Below are 24,302 nucleotides of genomic sequence, written 5' to 3' on the forward strand. Positions count from 1 at the left end.
TGCTCAACGTTAATAATCAAGTTTTCACTTCTGCCGGCACTCCCCCAGTGCAACCCGTCTTTTTTTTATATTATATTCCTATAAAATATATTATTTGTCTATTATTTGTCTTTGTCTATTATATTCCTATAATATAAAATAATTTGGAAAATCCAAAAGTGCACGCCTCATAATTTTTTTTTAATAAATATTTATTAATTATTATTTTTGTTTATTTAATAACATCGAATCAGACCCTGAAAAATGAAAGGGTTCTATTCCTGAGCATACTCAAGCGTAAGAGAAAAAAATAATTTGGAAAATCCAAAAGTGCACGCCTCATAATTTTTATTTAATAAATATTTATTAATTATTATTTTTGTTTATTTAATAACAATTAAACCACATCGAATCAGACCCTGAAAAATGAAAGGGTTCTATTCCTGAGCATACTCAAGCGTAAGAGAAAAAAAAAGACTCGATTAGTAAAGTATTTCGGTCGCTATCGTGTTAACAAGAAAAAGGATCCGCACATACAGACACACGGACGTCCAAGACAGAACTTTTTTAAACTGTTTTTTAACTAGTTTAAATAACAAAAATGACATCAAAAATATCATGAACGTTAAAAATAGTGTTTTTTCTTAATATGTGTGTGTATGTATTATCTTACAAGTGCAATGTATGATACATAAAGACATTTTAAGTTTGAAAAATCAGATGTTTTGCGCGAAGCGACAGTAGTACCCACCTCAACGCTTCGCTTATGAGGCGTGCAAAAGACTCGATTAGTAAAGTATTTCGGTCGCTATCGTGTTAACAAGAAAACGGATCCGCACATACAGACACACGGACGTCCAAGACAGAACTTTTTTAAACTGTTTTTTAACTAGTTTAAATAACAAAAATGACATCAAAAATATCATGAACGTTAAAAATAGTGTTTTTTCTTAATATGTGTGTGTATGTATTATCTTACAAGTGCAATGTATGATACATAAAGACATTTTAAGTTTGAAAAATCAGATGTTTTGCGCGAAGTGACAGTAGTACCCACCTCAACGCTTCGCTTATGAGGCGTGCAAAAACAGCAGCAGCGAGCAGACGAAGCAGAGCAGAGCCCGAAATTTGAGTTAATAAAATTGTAACTGAGCTACTTAGTTACTAAGTGAGTGACTAAATTAATAGGTGTTTAGTGATTTTTCTATTCCAAACACGTCATTGAAGATAAAATTCCGCTCGGTATAAATAAATCATTTACCAAAAATAAAAATAAAATTCAGGACATAATGTTGTCACTCAATCAAATATAAGGTTGTTCAAATATTATGAAGCTGCACATTTTGTATTTTAATTAAATCAAATTAATGTTTGTAAGTAGCTGGTATATTGTTTTTTAGTCGCTCGCCGTCAGTCACTTAGAAATTCTGTAACTCCAATTCAATATTTTTGTCACTCAAAACTTGCGCTTATATCCTCTTATATGATTCAGTCACTCGTTCAGATACTACCCTAAAAAAGACAATACAATTTTTCCAGTGAGCGTTAAAGTTGTTGAATTTGGGGTTTATTACGACCACAGCTTTGAATCCACTTGAGCATGCTCAGGCGAATGAGCGACTCATTTGGCCGAGCCGCTCATTCGCCTGAGCATGCTCAAGTGGATACAAGGCTTAACGATGTATTATTATCAATGAAACAGCTATGCCTTGATACACAAATTAACAACGACATACATTTTCCATGTTATTTTTTATTTTTATACACATTAATATTTATTTGTTGTTATAATTCTGAATCAAAAAAATTAACGAAGCATTCTATAAAGTTTATCTGTATCCCAAAAACAGTGGAAACTACCTTCCAAAGCAGTGCTACTTTTTTATAATATTATGATGATTTAATAAAATATTGTTGAATGAATGGCAGCTCCACATTAGTGCCGTGAACAGGCGATAACCCGAAAGGTGGTTTTTGCGATGTTCACGCGCGTTCGCGTTCGTTCCCGAGGTATGTTCGTCGACGCCTGTTCCCCGTGGGATACAATACCACTTAACTTGTGGTACTGTATCCCACGACAAATGATTCTCCGTTCACGCATACATCGACCTTCGCGGGCCCGTTCATGACTAAGGGTATTTTTCCACCGATAATGTGCGAGGATGTGTAGCCAGGAATGTGTTTGTAAGTAACCAATAGTATCGCTTCAAACTAAATGAAGTGATATGAAATCGGAGGAAAAAGCACCCTTATTATGTTATTTTTACATCAGCTTGTAGATCCATTTCGCGGCGGAATTGACGAACGATAGCGAGCATTCTATGAATGTGTAGGACGCGACATATGCCGCGAATTCGAGCCTGAATTAACGGCACTAGTGTGGAGCCGCCATAAATGTTTCAGTTAGAGTATGATGAAATGTTGCTTCAAGAAGTTTTAGCGCTATCTGCTAAGTCGTTAGAATCTGAGAATTAATTTTTATTACTATATAACATGTAAGATGATTAAATATGTGTTTATTATTATCTACAGCTATTGTTTTATATATAAATACATGTTTGTTTCCATGTTTAGCATATGATAGTCAGATAGAAGGGATTTGTAAGTGGTGTAGTGTAGAGTCAGTGTGGATCTGTAGTAATAATTGAATAACTGTTATATTTAAAAATGGGGTACAAGAATCAAGTCATAGCCACACTTATAGGTAAGTGAAGTTAGGTCTGTATTTGTACAGTGCATTTGCAGAATAGAGATAGCTATATTTTTATCATGTTTAAATTTCGTGTTCTGTTTATAAATTACTAGTGGTCCGCCCTGGCTTCGCCCGTGGTACATATTAAGTATCCTATGTCCTTCTCCTGGCTCTAAACTACCTCCCTGCCAATTTTCAGCTAAATCGGTTCAGCCGTTCTTGAGTTATAAGTGGAGTAACCAACACGACTTTCTTTTATATAAATACTAGCTTATCGACCGCGGCTTCGCCCGCTTTGTCTAAAACCTAATAAATTATATACTAAAACCTTCCTCTTGAATCACTTTATCTATTAAAAAAACCGCATCAAAATCCGTTGCGTAGTTTTAAAGATTTAAGCATACAAAGGGACATAGGGAAATAGGGACAGAGAAAGCGACTTTGTTTTATAGGTACTATGTAGTGACTAGCTTATCGACCGCGGCTTCGCCCGCTTTGTCTAAAACCTAATAAATTATATACTAAAACCTTCCTCTTGAATCACTTTATCTATTAAAAAAACCGCATCAAAATCCGTTGCGTAGTTTTAAAGATTTAAGCATACAAAGGGACATAGGGAAATAGGGACAGAGAAAGCGACTTTGTTTTATACTATGTAGTGATAGTGACTAGCGGCCCGCCCCGGCTTCGCCCGTGGTACATATGAAAAATAGATGTTGGCCGATTCTCAGACTTACCCGATATGTACAGAAAATTTCATGAGAATCGGTCCACCCGTTTCGGAGGAGTATGCAGACTAACATTGTGACACGAGAATTTTATATACAGGGTGTCCCACTATCGGTATACTAAGCGCGAAGGAACTTGTAGTCTTGCAAACACTGATCATGTAAAAAATACTTAAAACAACAAAATTACGTCAAAATTTTTTTGCTAAATTTTTCCTGAAATTCAATGTTTTCTTCTCTAGCTTCGCGCAACCGGCATCGCTTATGTGAGCATTTTGTCTATGAAAACATAATCTTAAACGATAGCTCACGTGCTGGTGGAAAAGTTGCGGGGGTTGCTTGTTATGGGTGTACACAATATAAAGTTTTAAGAAATCATCTATTTGAAAAAAAATGCGTTTTGAATTTTATACCTAAGTATTTTTTACGTATTCAGCGTATGCAAAACTATAACCTCCTTTGAGCTTAGTATACCAACAGTGGGACACCCTGTATAAGATAGATTATAGGGCATTTTCTGTTTCGGTCCGAAGGAGCCCCCTTTTGCGGTCCTCCTATTTATATGTAGTTTTTTTATAGACTAACGTGACTTTATTGATATCAACGAAACAAAGATACCTACGATTGATAAATTACTTCTTATAAATCTCTCTAAAGACGTTTCACTTCGGACACGTGTGCTCGGCACACGCCCTCTTTTTAATAGAGAAGTCGTAGTACACAAGAATTTTTGACATCTTCCGTTATGTACCTACCTGCAGGATATCACGGAAGAGACTTTAGGGATTTTCATTTTAGATATCTCCATTTCTCTGAGACATATCGACTCGAACTCTTAAATTATTTCTTTATTATAAACTAGCTTTCCGCCGGCGGCTCCGCCCGCGGTTTCAAAGAAAAACTCGCATAGTTCCCGTTCCCGTGGAATTTCTGGGATAAAACCTATCCTATATATTACTCGTGGATAATGTAGCTTTCGAATGGTGAAAGAATTTTTAAAATCGGTCCAGTAATTTATGAGCCTATTCATTACAATCAAACAAACAAAGTTTTCCTCTTTATAATATTAGTGTAGATGAGGTATAGAATATGGTAGGGTATAATAATTGTGAGTCTATCAAATAATTTTTTATTAATATTTGATACTAGATTTCCGCCCGCGGCTTCGCCCGCGTTTGCAAAGGAAAACCCGCATAGTTCCCGTTCCCGTGGGATTTCCGGGATAAAAACTATCCTATGTGTTAATCCAACTTACCCTCTATATGTGTGCTAAATTTCATTGTAATCGGTTCAGTAGTTTTTACGTGAAAGAGTAACAAACATCCATACATCCATACATCCATACATCCAAACAAACTTTCGCCTTTATAATAGTATTAAGATAAGATTAAGATTAAAGTTAAATACATTAATGATATACATTAAATACTTAATACTATTATACTAGTCTTATATATAAAATTCTCGTGTCACAATGTTAGTCTGCATACTCCTCCGAAACGGGTGGACCGATTCTCATGAAATTTTCTGTGCATATCGGGTAAGTCTGAGAATCGGCCAACATCTATTTTTCATATGTATCACGGGCGAAGCCGGGGCGGACCGCTAGTACTAGTATAAGTATTACCTATGTATTGTAATAGTTTAATTTATTATATAGCTCCAGTGAACAAGAAATCTAAAATTAAGCTTATCGGTTCAGTTACAACATCCTTATCATGATATAATTTTATAAGATCAACATTCAACAATGCTACTCTCTGCTATCTTCAATGAAATTTGATTTGTTTTAATTATAGACCCTTGCATTTTGAGTGCATTTCTTTCATTCATAAATTGACATATTATACATTACTAGAGGTCCGCCCCGGCTTCGCCCGTGGTACATATTTCGCAATAAAAGGTAGCCTATGTCCTTTCTCGGGTATCAAAATATCTTTCATGCAAATTGGTTCAGTAGTTTAAGCGTGATTGAGTAACAGACAGACAGACAGAGTTACTTTCGCATTTATAATATTAGTATGGATTAGCTTACCGCCCGCAGCTCCGCCTGCTTTGTCTAAAACCTAATAAATTATATGCCTACTAAACCTTCCTCTTGAATCACTCTATCTATTAAAAAAACCGCATCAAAATCCGTTGCGTAGTTTTAATGATTTAAACATACAAAGGGATATAGGGACAGAGAAAGCGACTTGTTTTTATACTACGTAGCTATCCCGGCAGACGTTGTTCTGCCTGTGGTTCTGCCCTATTGCCCCTGTGTTATGTTTTCTCTTTGTGAGAGTCTTCCTTGTGCCTTACAAAAAGCAGATATATTATTTGTCATTTAAACACATTTATAAACACAATTATTAAGTCTTTGTTTATAAACAACAAGCGGTCCGCCCCGGCTTCGCCCGTGGTACATATTTCGCAATAAAAGGTAGCCTATGTTCTTTCTCAGGGTCTAAAGATTATCTGTGCCAAATTTCATCAAAATCGGTCCAGTAGTTTATGCGTGAAAACCATACATTCATACATACAAACAAACAAACTTTTCCTCTTTATAATATTAGTATAGAAGTATATATATGTAAAGATAATTATATTGTCCTAACCTACCATGCCATTAAGTCGCGTCAACTATCAATTTTGGAGTGATTCAATTTTCAAAAACACATCATACCATGATTGATGGTCCCGAGACTGGACTGTTGGGAATGACTTACCGCGACAAAAACACTCAACTATCTCCAGATACAAAAATCATATCACAAAATCTCAATGATCGCAAATGCACGTACCGTAGGTACTCACACAAAATTATCTCCTGAAAAACATTTGAGTAATGAAAAATTATACTTCTCGCAAACTTGCGCTTTTATAATTAAAATCATTGATTGAAAATAACCTGTCACAAAGCTGGTACTCTGACGATTTTATATTTATTGGGCCCTTCTACACTATCGTGATTGCGTGTGCGTGTGTGTTATATACAGGGTTACAGGCAAAGTCGACCTAGATCCGTTAAGGGCGTGTAGTACACATCATTTCTGAATAATTTCACTACGGAACCTATATACCAAAATTTCCTTCCAGTGAGCTACCTCTGCATGACCACAGGAGTCCTCTTCACATGGCCGTCATCAGTGATAAAAGTGTTCAGTTCAGAGCACACGCCACTAAACAGAATTATGACTGAGACAGAAATATCTCTACTGGGCAGTTTGACGTCTATTAGTGCCTTGTTCACTATACCCTTGTGTGGAATATCCCTGGATAAACTGGGAAGCAAGTACACCTGTGTGGGGTTGGCCCTGTTACAAGTAGTAAGTGTTCTCGCATGTCTATATTTATTGGTTAATTTTTATTTTTCATGAATAGCCCAGGTTCTTGATTATAGGGCATTTAGTAAACAACCTGAATCAATTAGTACAACAACGCAACGGCGGTTCGTCATGCAAAATATTAAATATAACCATTAAATAAAGAGCCTAGGCTTGTAATGAAATGACTGATTTAATCATTGACTGCGTCATCAATTCACTTAGCAAAACAGTTAGCAGAAAAAGCGTGTTTGTAAATTATATGATGCAGTGATCAATTTATCAGGAAGTTTTGGGATAAAACTTAGAACAAATATGCTTCTCTTCTGTCCGTTTATTATCAGTGATTAATTTAGTTTATTTATGAATTGATAATAAATGACTGTGCTGTGTTCGAGCAACCATCATAACCTACACAACAAAATTATGAGGTATAATCAACATGTATAGTGTATACCCCTTTTCAGATTGGCTGGGCAGTTGTAATATGCTTCGACTACGTTGAGTCAATCCTAGCTGCGGTGTTCATAGGGGGTCTTAGTTCTTGCATCTACCTCGTGGGTCCACTGTACATTGGAGAATTCTGCCAGGAAGATATACGAGGTATATTTGTTTAAATTATAACGTGAAGTCTTTAAAATCAGTCAGGCCAATTTTCTGACCTAGTACCCTTCTGCGAAAACCGGACCGTCTGAAATGGGTATCTTTTTCTGATATTAATTTTCCACATACTATTGAAGAAGTATTAAATTATTGTCAAAATTTTGTATTCATATAATATATTATCCACTTTGCTATTATAAGCAACGGCTGCATGCATCTGCAAAACCGTACCCTAGTTTTTTATGGCAGGGTAAGCAAAGGAGCATAATATTATAAACCGTGACATTTCCACTTTAAAATACTTTATTATTACGCTAACATAACTATTTCATACGAGCTGACCCGTCAGACGTTCTGTCTTCGCGCAAATTGTCCGTGAAGTTATGTTTCGCATTTTCTTAATTTTTAGGTGCAAAATTCTTGAGGTTTTCTTTCATAAGATCCTTCTCCTGCCAATAACGAACACATAAAAATAAGAATTATTGAAGTTTGAATATAATATATTTAATAATTGTTCTGGAACTACAGGTACCATGACAGCCGCTGCCATGACGTTCTTCCCGGTGGGCGGGCTGATCTCCTACATAATGGGAGTGCTAGACTATCGTGTGATCAACTATATATGTTTGACAATGAACGTAGTTGGGACTTTCCTGCAGTTTTATTTGTGGGAGTCTCCGTTGTTTCAGATGAAGAAGGGCTTAGAAAAGGTACAGTAGATAAAATGTGATGTTTAAACGATTATGTCAAAGCGGATGTATTTTAAAAAATAAAATTCAATGGTCAGAAATTATGAATTTTTGCGAAAAACTAGTTTGCTTAAGACATGTCTTGATAATTATTAATATACATAGTTAGGCCATAGAAAATCTCGATGTATTTTAAAAGTCCTAAAACAATCAAAATCCTAGTCTACTATATAAAAATAAGTCGGGTTTTCCTCCCTGACGCTATAACTCCAGAACACGAACCGATTTCCACGGTTTTGCATTCGTTTGAAAGGTCTCGGGCTCCGTGAGGTTCAGAGCAAAGAAAAGAAACGGAGTTCACCGGGTTTGCTAGTCGTATCTAAAAGTATCAAAATAATAGCCAAAAGACAACATCCAATATACACTTTTTTAAATTACCTGATTTTACTCCGAATATTTTTCACAATGTTTAAATTCTGTATTTCAATCATAGATTTCAATCAATGAATTTTAAAAGTAAAATAATCTCTACATCGTCTTTTCAGGAGGCAATGAAAACAATAGCTCATTATAGAGGAGTAAGAATTGATTCTAAAGAGGTTCATCAAGAAATAAATAATCTGAAAGTGGCGCTAAATCCAGATTTAGATGGTGAGTACTTCAAATGTAACGAATTGATAGAAAAAATATACCTGTATCTAAAAGTTAACCTATATGAAAATGTGTGGCTTTAAAACATTAATATAGAGAGGACACCACGAACAAAATCTGTGCGACAAGCGCGGCGGCGCGGGGCAGCTAGGGAGTCATACAATTTGAAAATATTCTGCCTATTATTACTTATAAATTAAAACCAATCAATGTAGCAAATAGATATTGTTTATCTTATTAAAAAAATACGAATAAACTTATCAATTAAAACCAATCAATGTAAAAAAAATGGTTTGAGACGATTGACTCTAACTCGTGTTAGAAAAAGTGTAGTAGCGATGGCCTCTATAGTACGTCGTACATAGTAACTCAAGTCTCAATGCTTTAAAATCAGTTTCTTTTAATTAATGAAAGTAAAATGACAGCCATTCTAAATAGTTGGATGTGAGAAACAAATTTTATGATAAATTTTCCATAAATTCATTACAAGTAACTATGCATTAATCGAATGTTTGATAATTTTCAGACGCGACGCCTGAAGCAGAAAAGTTACAACCACAGTTACAGCCAACGGTTCAAAGAGAGAAACTCTCCGCATGGCAATTTTTAAGTAAGTGTCGTTACAGAAAAACTTTGTTTTACGTACAATCTCTATACTATAAACTAGTTATTGGAAATCTTAAAAAATATATTTCCTTTCGTTTTCAACTTCTAATACTCATGGAAACACATAATAAACCAAACTACAATTATTATAATTTATTAGTGTAGACTAAAGACACTAACCTTATTAATAAATGCAACATTATTTTTTCCAGAAAAATCTCGATCATCGCGTCGCGCCTTATTCCTCTGTTTCGTGCTGTATACAGCCGTGGTCTTCCAAGGCCAGGTGGTGATACAAGTATACGCTGAGCCACTGTTCAGTCTGGCCGTTCCCAGCGTTTCAGCGACCGTCTGCACGGTGATATTCGCAGTGGTCAACATTACGGCGGGGCTGATTGTACTGTACTTGGTGGATCGATCGGGGAGACGGGTAAGATGATACTTAATGTGGTTTAGTGGTGTTAGTGATTGTGTCTGGGGGGTGATATTCGCAGTTGTCAACATTGTTGCGGCGCTCATTGCGCTGTACTTGGTGGATCGGTCGGGGAGACGGGTGAGATTCTAAATGTGCTTTCGTCGCGACTGTCTGCAGCGTGATAATCGCAGTCGTTTACATTGTGGCGAAGCTCATTGGGGGAATCGATCGGGGAGACAGGTCAGATTATAGTTAATGTACTTTCTCCTAGAGCCTTGTTTCAATGAAAAATAGGTTATTAGGTAAAAAGCTAAAAGGAAAAGAACCTTATCGCATGACTAATATATAATATTTCACGTCGAAATATTCGTTTAAATTAATATTGTGTTACTATTTTAATAAAAAAAAATTATCTACAAGTGTTGTAATTATTGAAGGACCAATTCCTTTTTCCTCATTTTAACCACCTCAAATATGCAATACCATTTTACACTCAAACTTCTATGTTAAAAAAAGTTATATTAATATTTCTAAGAACGATCCATTTTCTCTTTTCAGCCACTGATGATATATTCATCATTAATGACAGCATTGTTCGCGTCCCTCCTCGGGACCCAAATCCAGTTTTCCTGGGGACCCAATTGGTTAACAGCTGTACTTATATACCTATTTTGTATTACCTTTAACACGGGAGCTGGTATGATACCATTTACCGTAAGCGCTGAAATATTTTTACCAGAGGTAAGTGTTACTATCTTAGACGCTAATAAACAACACAATCACAATCAAGATAAAAAATTGTCTCATGTAAAACACTGCCTACATGACTAAAAGGCAGAGTTTTCTTATAAGCGTATATCGTATCGTATAATATCATCATACCTGGTGCATTCAATAAGTACCTAGCCTCATCCCCAGAGGGCGCTATTGTTTCAAAATAGGTTTACCACAGTGTAGCTCATTCTTTTTTAATTATTTTTTTTAATTTTCATTCCAATTCCTTCATTTGTTTTAATTTGACAACCTATGGAAGCGAACGTGTCGATCGGTTTTACAAAAATGGAAAAAGAGCAATATCGTTCGGTGATTCGATTCCTATTTTTGGACGGGAAAGAGCGCATCGAAATCAAAGACCGCTTGGATGCTGTGTACGGTGACTCTTCTCCATCGATAGCCACCGTCAAGAATTGGTTCAACGAGTTTGCACGTGGTCGTACGTCGGTTTTTGATGAACCACGTCCAGGTGCACCAAAAACAGCTGCTACGGAGGAAAACATTAAAAAAATCCATGATCTCGTATTGACAGATCGCCGATTGAAGGTTCGGGAGCTAGCTGAGACTGTAGGCATTTCAGAAAGAACAGTGCATCATATTCTTCACGAGGAACTCGGCATGAGAAAGCTGTCGGCGCGATGGGTGCCGCATTTACTCACACCGGAAAACAAGCACAACCGTGAGTCCACATCGGAGATGTGTTTGGCGCTGTTTAAGCGGAATCCAGGGGAGATTTTAGTCGTTTTGTGACCGTCGATGAAACCTGGATTCACTGGTACACACCAGAGACCAAGGAGCAATCAAAACAATGGATCCAGACCGGGGAACGTGCTCCAAAGAAGGCGAAAACTGTAAAATCGGCCGGAAAAGTTATGGCCACCGTTTTCTGGGATTCACAAGGAGTCGTCTACATCGATTACCTCGAGAAGGGTAAACCAATTACAGGGCTAAACTATGCCGATTTATTGGGCCGTTTCGACGCCGAATTAAAGAAAAAACGACCCCATCTGGCTAAGAAAAAGGTGCTGTTTCACCACGACAACGCACCGGTCCACACGTCTGCCGTTGCCATGGCCAAATTGGTTGAATTACGCTACGAATTGCTGCCTCATCCACCGTATTCTCCAAATTTGGCCTCTGGTGTCTTCTTTCTGTTTCCTAATCTGAAAAAATCCCTTGCCGAGAATAGATATGGATCAAATGAGGAGGTTATCGCTGCCACGGAGGCCTATTTGGCAGAGTTTGAGAAAACCTATTTTTCGGACGGGTTAAAAAAGTTGGAGCATCGCTGGGCTAAGTGTATCGAACTAAAAGGAGACTATGTTGAAAAATAAATTGCCACTTTTCCAAAATTTTCGTATACTTTTTGTAGGCTAAGTATTTATTGAATCGCCCTACATGCCTCGATTTTGAAGAAATTTACATACTTATTAAATAGCACTATTATTTTTTATATGCTTTAAAATTTTATACTATCACTTTATATATCCCAATTTCTTTCAGATAAAGAACTTTGCTACGATAGTGACAATGGAGTATTCTTTCGTTGGATTCTTTGTTATTCTGTTTATTTATCATCCACTAGTCTCAGTAATAGGTAAGCAAAAAGTGAAAATTATATTAGACTACAAGCCCATGATGAAAAATTTAATGGTCATTTGAACCACCAGGTGACCGATATCCTACTAATATTATAAAGGCGAAAGTTTGTATGGATGTTTGTTACTCTTTCACGTAAAAACTACTGAATGGATTTGAATGAAACTTTACCACAATTTAGCTTATACATCAGAATAACACATAGGATAGGTTTTATCCCGGAAATCCCACGGGAACGGGAACTATGCGGGTTTTCCTTTGAAAACGCGGGCGAAGCCGCGGGCGGAAATCTAGTATGAGTATAAAATAATAAGATTCAGCACTATGCCATAACTTGTAAGCTGTCCAACTGCTTTGAAACTACCTTAGTCTCAGTCAGTGTGGAAAAATGACAGCACTATATAGGTTATCAGGCTCAGTGGCGTGCCATGACTGAGGTCTATGTCCAGCAGTGGACTATTAGCGTAGGCTGACAGTGATGATGATGATATAGGTTATCTAGCGCCATCATTTTCCCACACTGAAAGTAATTCTGCTATAAGACATCATGGTAACCCCTAGGACTTTCCGATTCTTCTCTCATATAAACCACCAAACCACGGTATACTAATAAAAAATGTTAGAAGCAATTTCCCCAGAAGGCGAGGTTTTACCTACAAATATTTTAAACAAAAGTATTTAATTATTCAATAAGACTTCTTCTAAAAGCATTTTTGAATCGTCATAACATACTTGTAAAACTAAACAACATTAAACACCGATTCAGAAAGCAGTTTCTACGGAGAAGAACCGGCAAGAAACCGTAGTTGATTTCTTAAAATCATGTTAAATGTTCGATTTATTAAAACGTAATGTAAATTTCAGGTCTGGGGCCAATATTCTACATATTTGCGGGAGTGTGTCTCCTAACGACGGTGTTCTGCCACTTCTACATGCCAGAAACTAAGGGGCTGACAGTGGATGCCATACAGCATCTGTTTGTCCCACGATCTCATAATAAAGTTTGATATACCTAAGACTGATGTTTTTCTTTCCTTGATTGGTTTTGAATTCCTTTTAATATGAAATAGTCAACAAGTTGTATTTAAAAAAAATCTACAAAAAAAGTATAACTATAATCCAAATAGAATACACGCATAATATACTACTGAACCGATTACAATGAAATTTTCTAATTTAGGTAGTTGAAGACTTATAATGACATAGGCTACTTTTTATCTCGGAAATCCCACAGGAACGGGAACTATGTGGGGTTTTCTTTGAAAACGCGTGTGAATTCGCGGGCGGAAATCTAGTCTATAATAATCTACCTAATATAATATTTTTTACGATTGTAAGCATTGTCATTGCAATTACACTATTTGTTTTAGATATAGCATTACAATTTATTTTTTGCGTAATATACTTATAGTCCGGGATACATCGCCCATTTTTGCAAGTGATTACTATCAAGCTAATTTTTCGTGAGTAGCTTTATTTTGATGAGATGCCCAATAATTTCATGTACGAAACTCTCGATTGTGGTAGCTTACAGAGGTAACAAGGATAAAAAATTTTGATTTGACGGTTCTCAAATATTTATTTTTATAATCAAGCTCTTCAATTTTTTATAAAGAACATTATTAAGAGAATATACTTATAAAATACATATCAAATACTAGCTTTCCGCCCGCGGCTTCGCCCGCTTTTTCTCAAACCTAATAAATTATATACTGACCTTCCTCAGGAATCATTCTACCAATTAAAAAACCGTATCAAAATCCGTTGCGTAGTTTTAAAGATTTAAGCGTATCTACATAGGGATATAGGGACAGACAAAGCGACTTTGTTTTATACTATGTAGTGATTTGTATACCGACTTTACTGAAAAAAAAATCTTGCAGCAGTATAAATTATTAAAGCTTGCTAAGTTTTACGAGTTTACGTATTTAATAAATTAGCTTCATGTACCTAAGTAGGTATGCTCATTATTATATTACTTAACTAGCTTCCGCCCGCGACTCCGTCCGCGCGGATGTCGGTCTTCGCGTGGATGGTTTATTTCTCCATTTTGAGTAACTCTGACAATGACATCTTATAAATATCTATTGGACCCAAATACGGCTAGGCCTATAATAATACGCAACGTGTTCGCGGTTCTACAGAACAACGTCTATGGATAAAACTGAAAAATTAAGACTAATTTTTTTTCTACGTATTTTTCCAGGATAAAAAGTATCCTATTTTACGCCCAGGATAATAAGGTATAATTATACCAAGTTTCATCGAAATCGAACCGGTAGTTTTCACGTGATGTCTTCACATACAGACAGACAGACAGACAGACAAAAATTTTTTTAATCACATATTTGGGTTTGGTATCGATCCAGTAACACCCCCTGCTATTTATTTTTTCAATATTTTCAATGTACAGAAATGACCCTTCTACAGATTTATTATATATGTATAGATGTATAGATTACAAAATTACATTGTTTTAAACAGTTAGAACTTTTAAAATATAAGGAAACAGGTAATATGAATATAACTACATTCGCCTAAAGAAATTCCCTTAATGGTTTAATGATTTATAAACAAAATTTAATCCATCTTATCTCATATTCTCAAGTATTTTAAGAGTCAACGACTCGGCTTTTATGTATATCTCCAAAAAACTCCGGTCAAACTCTAGTTTATCAAAAAAATTGTGATTTTGTGTGTCCTCTTTGGAATAAAAATGGCTATTATAAATCAAGTGATTGCAACTGCAATAGGTAAATATTAATTTTTTTAAGAACATTCAAAAATTCACATTTAAATATTTACGTGACAAGGATTATAGAAATAACCCAAATTTGTAAAGGATTTTTTTCTGTTATAACAATATTTTGAAATTGAAAAAGTACTTAGCAGAAAGTAAAAAGATATCCCGCCAAAAACATAAATGTAAAATTGGGAGCCAAGTTCAATCGTTGACTTAATTGCCGAAAAAAGAATTGAGATCTAAATGTGTACCAAGTTCTGTAGACAATCCAGAAATTTATTTACAAAGATGTATTACCTTTTTTTTTTTTAAGTGGGGAAATCTTGCATAGATACCCACGGCCTCCGGGGAAGGGGCCGTGGGTTATGTCCGATTCCTACCGACCAAAACCTCACTGTGTTCCGTCAAGCCGCATCAACGACGGGGCCACGGGTATGGTAGAATTCTTCCGTGACCCCGTCAGAAAGATGTATTACCTACATTCTTAGGTGAACTGAAAACTCAATTGTGTTATTATCCCTTATAGAACAACGTTTATTCCAAAATATGACTTTTTTTTTAATTTGAATAATAGAATTATTTTCACAAAGCAAACAGCTAATGACCTATTGAACCCCATAATTTGATTAGGCTAGTTAGAGACTGTAAGAGTGAATCGATTTTTATAGGGTTTGTAACTAACTGCTTAGGTACTGCACTGAAAATGGGTTTAACTATATTGCGTCTTGTAGTGAACGAGAGTAGTATATTGGCTATTGCACTAGTATAGTATTATCTGTGATTGCACATACGCATAATTTTTTTTGTCTGATTATTATCATAGTTATATTTGTCCTAAATGATAGTGCTTACGTCAATTTACGTACATTAGCACTATGCCGAGGTTTTTTAAACTCCTTTGGCAAGATTCAAAGATACCAAAATCGTCGCATTACTCCATGACGTGACGGTATTGCCATAAAAAAGTTTCACTTCAAAATAAATAAAGAAACTTACTGCGTGAACAGGTAGATTATAAATATAACAATAATATTACGTAACATGATCTTTTAAAAGAAGTGATTACATACAATTTTTCCAGTGAGCGGCCTCTGCTTCATGCTAGGCGTCTCCTTCACCTGGCCATCTTCGACCATGGGTCTCTTCATATCCCCAAACACACCCCTAAATAGAATGATGACGGAATTTGAAGTGTCCCTGCTTGGTAGCTTGTCGTCTATTAGTGCAGTTGTAACTCTGCCCTTTACGGGAATCCTGGTGGAAAAGTTTGGCAGAAAATATACGTGTTTTGTTCTATATGCGATGCAAATGGTAAGAGTCTTTAGTTATACCACAGTTTTTGAGAAGATTTATTTGAGTAAGAAATAAGAATCAAGCAACCTTAAAAATAAAGAAAGCAATGGTAATGCAATGAGGAGAGGGGATAATTTTTATAAGCACAAACTTATATGATGGTGCTGATCTGTGATGGTGTATTTATTCCCTTATAATAACAAACTCGACAACAAATATTAATTATTAAAAGCCATACATATTATAATGCCTGTCTTTCTTTAGCATAGGAGCGATAAGAAAAAAATAAAAATTGTTACTTTACATTTTTCTTTGTACTACTGTCTAGTCCACATCAATTTCTAATCACTTTTCAACTAAAAATAGAATAGCTATTCTATTAATAGAAACACATTTATTCCCAAAAAATGATACAGTACATTAAATTACAGACAATACTTATAACTTAAAAAATAAGGTATAACAATATGTGAAGACGTAATAATATGGTATATAATAATATTTATTTATTTACTCTTTATTGTACAACAGTCTTATAAAATAAAAGTATAACAAAACCATTCAAAATGTACAAATGGCGGCCTTATGGCTCTAAGCAATATTATAGGTATTATATCTGTATCACCTCAGGGAAAGGGATTACTGACTCAGCATAAATGTTACAGCTGAGGCTATAACGCTGTTATTCTTTCAGAACCATATTAAGTAAAGAGAGGAGTGACTAATAAGGTATATCGCCTTCATAATCGATTATTTCACAGATCTCCTGGACAATCATCATATCCATCAATTACGTGGAGGCTATTTTGCTGTCTATTTTCATATCAGGCATAACCAGTTGCACCCTGCTCTTCATACCTCTTTACGTGAGCGAATTCTGCCAGGAATCCATAAGAGGTTCTATGGCATCCAGTGTGCTTATGTTCTTTGGTTTTGGAATGCTCACATCCTACCTCATGGGTGGTCTGTTAGCGTATAATGTCATGAACTATATATCATTGGGTCTGGCTGTTGCGGGCAGTCTGCTGATCTTTCTGGTTAAAGATTCGGCACTGTATCTCATGACTCAAGGACGGGAACGAGTGAGTACCTACTTTTTTAACGGTCTATACGTGAACGTGTTTCATACGTTATTTTAAAGATTTATTACGCCCACTACATATTATATAGGACCGAGAGAGTAAACTTACTTTAGTTCAAAACGAAGGTGATGTCTAAATGGCAGAATAAATAAAATATCTAGAAAAATGGGAAGCCATATAATCATTAACTTTAATAATTTAAAATCTACAGGAAGCCGCGCTGTCTGTTGCACATTACAAAAGTTTAAATGTTAATTCGAAGGAAGTTGAAAATGAAATAGAACACATAAGGAAACTTCTGAATACAGAGTTTGATGGTAATTGTTTATTTATTTATTATATTTGCTTCAGGTTATACCTACATCCATATTGTAGACTGATATTCATCGTAAATTAAGTATTGTCGGTGTAACAATAAAGTTAAAAGATAATATGTTGTGTTCACCTTTTTATATTGAGAAAATATGAATGAGGGTAGTTTTTTTTATTCCTATAGTTTAACGAATTGTTTGTTATTATTTTGCAGATGCAATTACGCCAGAGGAAGAAACGTTAAAACCGGAATTCAAACGCAAAGAAAAACTGTCTATTTGGAGATTTCTAAGTAAGTCTTATTATCATAATAATATCATCATGATAATGTTTTTTACCAGATTATATTTTCCATCTATTCTTTTAGCGCACACTAACGTAATAGAAAACGTTTTTTTATTTAACGGCCCAAGACAGACGTATCAAAATTCCTATTTAGTTACTTTGTATACCTACTCAAATAAATTTTATTTTAGTCTAAACCAAAAAGAACACACGAGATTTTGACATTTTCTCACACTTAATTTAAAACTACATCATATTACTAGCATAATAGGTATCATCTGTGATAATTCTAACTAATGCCCTGTAAACACAATTTTTCTAGAAAAATCCCGATCATCCCGTCGCGCCCTCCTCGTCTGTCTGGTGCTCTACACCGCTACCGTCTTCCAAGGTCTGGTAGTGGTGCAGGTGTACGCAGCACCGCTGTTTAGCAAGGCCGTACCGAGCATGTCTGCTACTGTATCTAGTGTTGTATTCGCGATTGTTACTATAGTGGCTGGCATGATTGCTGCGTATCTTGTTGAGGTTTTGGGGAGAAAGGTAAGTTTTGACAGAACGTAAAAGTTATATGGAAAATGATTCTCATTAATATGGATTAAGAAGCTGTATTAATGCACTTGAAAAGATCAGTGGTAAATAAAATATTTGTTTCAAATGTTAGAATTATTATTACTTATGTGTAGCGATGTGATCCAACTAAGAATAGGATCGATTCAGTGCCATTTACAGTGTAACGTTATAGACTTCAATTCAAACGGATATGGTAAATTAAAGCAATAACGATTTTCTTTATAAGCTGCAAGAGTCAGGCAAAATAAAACAAACAGTTATTGTAATGCAAAAAAGGATTTCAAGGCAATCGCTGCGCAAAGCTGCTGCACGTGGTTCGGCCAAAGAAAATGACAGCGCACGTCATTTTCCTCAGCCGTGCCACGTCCACACTGACCGAGCTGCCACAGGCTTAACTGTATTATTGAGTCAGGCCCCGGAATCACAGACACAATAGAAAATCTATTGTGTCGTGGCCCGATCGGGCTGTTCGGGGCTCAATGGGCTAATACTTACTAGTAACTCTGTAATAGACTGTTCACTCTGTAAAAGCCCGTCTAATATTTCATTCACTTCTTCCAGCCACTTATGGTACATTCATCTATAGCTGCGGCTGTTTGCTGCATCCTTCTGGCAACCCAAATCCAGTTCGAATGGGGACCCAACTGGATTACTGCGGTCTTCATTTATCTGTTCTGCATTTTTTATACAATAGGTGCTGGTACTATACCGTATATCTATTGTGCAGAAGTATTTTTACCTGAGGTAAGTACCTATTTTTTTTTTATTATTCTCGATAGGTTACATCCGCATGACCACGATCTCGCCTGATACATCACTACAACATAGTATAAAACAAAGTCGCTTTCCCTGTCCCTATGTCCCTATATAATACCTATGCTTAAATCTTTAAAACTACGCAACGGATCTTGATGTGGTTTATTTTAATAGATAGAGTGATTCATGAGGAAGGTTTTAGTATATAATTTATTAGGTTTTAGAGTTTAGACAAAGCGGGCGAAGCCGCGGGCGGAAAGCTAGTAGTGTATATTTTGGAGGCAAATTGTATAATTTCCTCCATTTACAAACGGCGTCCGTTAGGTACCTACTTTAAAAACGATGCCGAGCGTTTGTAAAGTAGCGGACGCCGTTAAATTGTAATAATATGCTGAGGATTTACTTTTTCCAAACATTCACAAAAAGATGGGAGCGAGCGAGAAAATTCTGATTACGAATTCTCGACATATTACAAAATGCCGAGCGTTCATAAACGGCGAAATCCTATTAATCCTACTAATATTATAAAGGCGAAAGTTTGTATGGATGTTTGTTACTCTTTCACGTAAAAACTACTGAATGTATTTGAATGAAACTTTACCACAATATAGCTTATACATCAGAATAACACATAGGATAGGTTTCATCCCGGTAAACGCGGGCGAAGCCGCGGGCGGAAATCTAGTATTATAAATGTGAAAGTTTGTATGGATGTTTGTTACTCTTTCACGCAAAAACTACTGAACCGATTACAATGAAATTTAGCACACATATAGAGGGTAACTTGGATTAACACATAGGATAGGTTTTATCCCGGAAATCCCACGGGAACGGGAACTATGCGGGTTTATCTTTGAAAATGCGGGCGAAGCCGCGGGCGGAAAGCTAGTAATACTTATTAAGTTACTCATTAAAATAGCTATTAATTTCAGCGGTCCATTGCTATTTGTTATTACTTATTTGAGGCATAGTACGAATAAATATTATTAAGGTACGTATTCAGCGTTAGTAATTAGTATTATAAAACATTAATTATACTTAACTATGCAATAAAGATTTGAAAACTCAAATAAGTGATGAATAAACATTGAGCTACTATGTACTAGAACTTAATGTGAATAAATTACTTCATAATCTTTCATAACCTCCAAACCTACTAGGTACATCATTCATCTTAATATATATAAATCTCGTGTCACAATGTTTGTCCTCAATGGACTCCTAAACCACTTAACCGATTATAATAAAATTCGCACACCATGTGCAGTTCGATCCAACTTGAGAGATAGGATAGTTTAAAACATGTAGGTACCACGGGCGAAGCCGGGGCGGACCACTAGTAGTATTATATTATTAACTTTACTTACTAATTACTTTGAATACAAACGTTGCGAAAGTCGAAAAAAATATACCTAATAGAGCCAACTTGCGAAACATGAAGGTAGCCTGTACATTGTGACAAAATTATTTGAGTTCAAAGTTTCTGAAGTTTTATCACAGATTATACTAACTAATTAGAAACTACGTTTTAAGACGTTTTATCTTGTTCTATAATTATTGTTCTAAATATATTTTAATGAACTTCTGTCAATAAAATTATCTAGATAAAGTTAATCTTTACGATGTAGAGGACCTTTTTCGTCTGTTATTTCATAGAGATTTGATACGTAATAAAGTTAATAAACAAACAATTACTTACGTTTTTCCCAAGCCTTATCAAACACAGATAACGACAATTTTTCCATCAAAATTTTGGATATGGTATGATCTCTAGATATTTTATCATTGCGACTTTTCATGTAACCTTTTCACCAGTAAGTACATACCCATAATATTATAGATACTACTGTTTGCCAGTACAACAAGCCACCAAATATTTACATTGTGTATTCACATTTCACTAAGTTGCGTATGTAACGCGTTTCAAATTTAAATTTTTCATCGAACTATCAATTTTTTTTTTAATTGCCGCCTTTTTTGTAGTGCTGCAGCCTGCATTGCATTGTGTGTACTGTCTTTTTTCTTTTAATTATTTATTGAATCTTGGCTGTTTGTGCCTTATTTTTTTTAAACTCATGCCACACGACCAGCGATTTTTTAGTTAAATGAGAATAATTTCTATTAAAAATGTACCTACGTCATACGTAAGGTAGGTAAGGTCATATCCAACTGAAAATAAGGAACTATTATTAATTCTCGAGTTGTTTCATTTAATAGACGACGCGGTTGGCGCAGTGGTAAAGTAACTGCCTACTGAGCCGACGGTCCCGGGTTCGATCCCCGGTCAGGGCAAATATTTGTGTGATGAACTCAATTATTTGTTCTTGGGTCTGGGTGTTATTATCTATATATGTATTTATTAAATATTATATTTATCGTCGCCTAGTACCCACAACACAAGCCTTAATTGAGCTTACTGTGGGACTAGGTCGATTTGTGTAATAATGTCCTATAATATTTATTTATTTATTTATCATATTTTTTTATCTAAAGTTGTTAACACTGTAATAAATAAAAGATTCAAAAATTTTATTAAATAAGTTTTCATGAAATTAACTACTTAAATGGAAGTCAACATTTCCATATTCAAAATATTTTTTTTAGCGATAACAAGACAAAATTATCTAACCTATGAGCAATAATTATTATTCCTAGACGATAACGACAACAATAATTATTATGTTCCGATTGTTTCAGATAAAAAGCTTCGCATCGCTATTCGCGATGGAATGGGCTTTCATTGGATTCTTCATTGTACTTTTTATTTTCAACCCCCTTGTAAATTATATAGGTGAGCATGAACACTGAACAATATAATCATTTTAAGTATCCTATCCTACTAATTATTAAAGAATATCATAAAACTAGCTGTGCCCCGCGGTTTCACTCGCATTGCTCTACTCCTGTTGGTCTTCGCGTGATGATATAATATAGCCTATAGCCTTCATCGATAAATGGGCTATCTAACACTGAAATAATTTTTCAAATCGAAGCAGTAGTTCCTGAGATTAGCGTGTTCAAACAAACAAACAAACTCTTCAGCTTTATAATATTAGTATAGACTATAGATGTATTTGGCAATAATTTCCAGGCCTAGGCGGTGTGTTCTACATCTTTGCAGCTGTGTGTCTGCTGACTGCGATATTCTGTGCCTTCTTCATGCCGGAGACGAAAGGACTGACTGTTGATGTTATACAGCTACAATTTGCTAAACCACGATCTCAAAATAAAGCTTGAACCTCAGTTTGTGTTTTATTAATTAACTAAGAATTTTAGCTAGGTAATGTGTATTTAAATTAATTTTCCGCACGTAATCATGTACAATGTAGATGTCGCGGCACGTAAATCTAGCGGTGACCTTCAATGTTTTACGGCAAGTTCGCCTTTATTTCGTTCAAATAGATTCCCTCCACTTTAAGGTCAGCGCTAAACTTACGTGCTGTGAGTTATACCTACCGACACTGTACATTCCTCAGAGGAATAAACCTATTATTCCTCTGAGGTACATTCAAAATGCCGTTTTGGTGCGTTCAGAAACAAATTATTCAGTTACTTACAATCCCTTTTTTTGTTCCGTAATTTATTATTTAAAAGTAAATCGCTTAATCTAATACAATTTTTTTTAATCGTCGGCCATTTCTACCAGGTATATAAAATTAACATTGAATTATAAAGATAAGTAAATTTTACTGTAATATCTGTCGGCGCAACGACGTTATATAACGACTACCGTCAAACTACTAAATAATTATAACCTTTGTGATTATAACTAGCTAAAGTTTACTTTGATCTCTATAAATAAGTGGTTGATTAACGTAATGAAATAATTAAATTATCGAAATAATTAATGTTTGTTAAAAATGATAAAAATTCATTGTAAAAATTAGAGTGGCAACACTCTCAAACTAATTCTTGTGAGTCATGGTTTGCTACAAATACGAGCGCCCCGACGCGGACGGCACAGAACACCCCGTCCGATTAGGGCCCTTCTGGCCTCCTCCACTCAAGCGACAGCCCAAGCCGAGGTTCGTGGTCCCCGTCAAGGGGGGACGCCCTTGTGCATGTCGCTACCAGGGTGAACCTTCAGTTCACCCCCGCGTCCGCGTTAAAATGTAGAAGCCCTTCTGGCTAACATTATTTGAGAGACACAAACACAAAAAAAAAGGCACAGAACACATTCACTCGCCGGCCGTCGGAGCGTTCGGAGCTCTCTCTATAATTTCCACGTAGATTAAAAAGGCAGTAAAATACCTACGGGCGTTCTACTTCGAGTATGAGCGTCTGCTCTGATGATGGTGACGTCAGAATTGCTGACGTCACTCTTTTTAAAAATAGCCTTTGGGCCCTTCTTTCGTCATATTGCACGCCTCATAAGCGAAGCGTTGAGGTGGGTACTACTGTCACTTCGCGCAAAACATCTGATTTTTCAAACTTAAAATGTCTTTATGTATCATACATTGCACTTGTAAGATAATACTATACACACACATATTAAGAAAAAACACTATTTTTAACGTTCATGATATTTTTGATGTCATTTTTGTTATTTAAACTAGTTAAAAAACAGTTTAAAAAAGTTCTGTCTTGGACGTCCGTGTGTCTGTATGTGCGGATCCTTTTTCTTGTTAACACGATAGCGACCGAAATACTTTACTAATCGAGTCTTTTTTTTTCTCTTACGCTTGAGTATGCTCAGGAATAGAACCCTTTCATTTTTCAGGGTCTGATTCGATGTGGTTTAATTGTTATTAAATAAACAAAAATAATAATTAATAAATATTTATTAAAAAAAAATTATGAGGCGTGCACTTTTGGATTTTCCAAATTATCTTATTTTTATAGATCTTATTTCAGAACGCAACTCAATCCTAAAAGATTGTAGGATTCAGAATCTGCACCACTTGCGATCTTGCAATAGGTACATGGTTGTGACCACGGTTGTGACACGTTATTATTTTATTAGAGCCATTTAAAAGGCAACATTTGACAGTTCAATGAAATTCAACAGGTAATTAACATTTAGCTACTACTTACATAATATTATGTACTTACCTATTCTGTGACGTAACCTAGTAACGATGCCATAATATATGTAGAGATTGTCTAATCTAAAAATGAACGCCCCTCCACTAAACTTAATTGTTTCAATGTGTGAGGACAAATAATTATTGAACCACTTTATATGTGTGCGCGCGTCGATTCTACTGCAAACTTTGA

At 35.5% G+C, this 24,302-nt stretch overlaps 2 protein-coding genes and 1 long non-coding RNA gene across 3 annotated transcripts in view; all 3 read left to right on the forward strand.

Moving 5' to 3' along the window:
• The window catches only part of LOC149477156 (uncharacterized), a 145,457-nt gene that overhangs the window by 119,546 nt on the left and 1,609 nt on the right, over positions 1–24,302 (forward strand). The gene's annotated exons all lie outside the window — the stretch shown is intronic.
• LOC149477166 (facilitated trehalose transporter Tret1-like) lies at positions 2,580–13,051 on the forward strand. The gene is made up of 10 exons (XM_089710605.1): positions 2,580–2,683; positions 6,481–6,710; positions 7,175–7,310; positions 7,839–8,020; positions 8,545–8,650; positions 9,177–9,260; positions 9,469–9,686; positions 10,230–10,412; positions 11,949–12,042; positions 12,909–13,051. Exons 1-10 carry the CDS (start codon positions 2,647–2,649, stop codon positions 13,049–13,051), a joined length of 1,413 nt encoding a protein of 470 aa, XP_089566731.1. The 5' UTR covers positions 2,580–2,646.
• Positions 15,871–22,437, forward strand: LOC149477167 (facilitated trehalose transporter Tret1-like). Its single transcript, XM_089710616.1, has 8 exons — positions 15,871–16,098; positions 16,842–17,162; positions 17,374–17,479; positions 17,689–17,766; positions 18,082–18,299; positions 18,891–19,073; positions 21,783–21,876; positions 22,177–22,437. Exons 1-8 carry the CDS (start codon positions 15,886–15,888, stop codon positions 22,320–22,322), a joined length of 1,359 nt encoding a protein of 452 aa, XP_089566742.1. The 5' UTR covers positions 15,871–15,885; the 3' UTR covers positions 22,323–22,437.

The sequence above is a fragment of the Colias philodice genome, chromosome 25 (assembly GCF_061535455.1).
Source record: "Colias philodice isolate Cphi_HAF_F1 chromosome 25, ilColPhil1 Martin Lab GWU primary, whole genome shotgun sequence".
NCBI lineage: Eukaryota > Metazoa > Arthropoda > Insecta > Lepidoptera > Pieridae > Colias > Colias philodice.

What these genes read in the sequence shown, in the direction of transcription:
- LOC149477167 (XM_089710616.1), top strand. Translation starts at nt 15,886, where the DNA reads ATGCTAGGCGTCTCCTTCACCTGGCCATCTTCGACCATGGGTCTCTTC. An exon ending in TCTGAATACAGAGTTTGATG is followed by an intron (nt 17,480 to 17,688) that starts GTAATTGTTTAT and finishes ATTATTTTGCAG; the next exon opens with ATGCAATTACGCCAGAGGAA. An exon ending in TTGAGGTTTTGGGGAGAAAG is followed by an intron (nt 18,300 to 18,890) that starts GTAAGTTTTGAC and finishes CACTTCTTCCAG; the next exon opens with CCACTTATGGTACATTCATC.
- LOC149477166 (XM_089710605.1), top strand. Translation starts at nt 2,647, where the DNA reads ATGGGGTACAAGAATCAAGTCATAGCCACACTTATAG. An exon ending in TGAAGAAGGGCTTAGAAAAG is followed by an intron (nt 8,021 to 8,544) that starts GTACAGTAGATA and finishes TCGTCTTTTCAG; the next exon opens with GAGGCAATGAAAACAATAGC. An exon ending in CTGAAATATTTTTACCAGAG is followed by an intron (nt 10,413 to 11,948) that starts GTAAGTGTTACT and finishes AATTTCTTTCAG; the next exon opens with ATAAAGAACTTTGCTACGAT.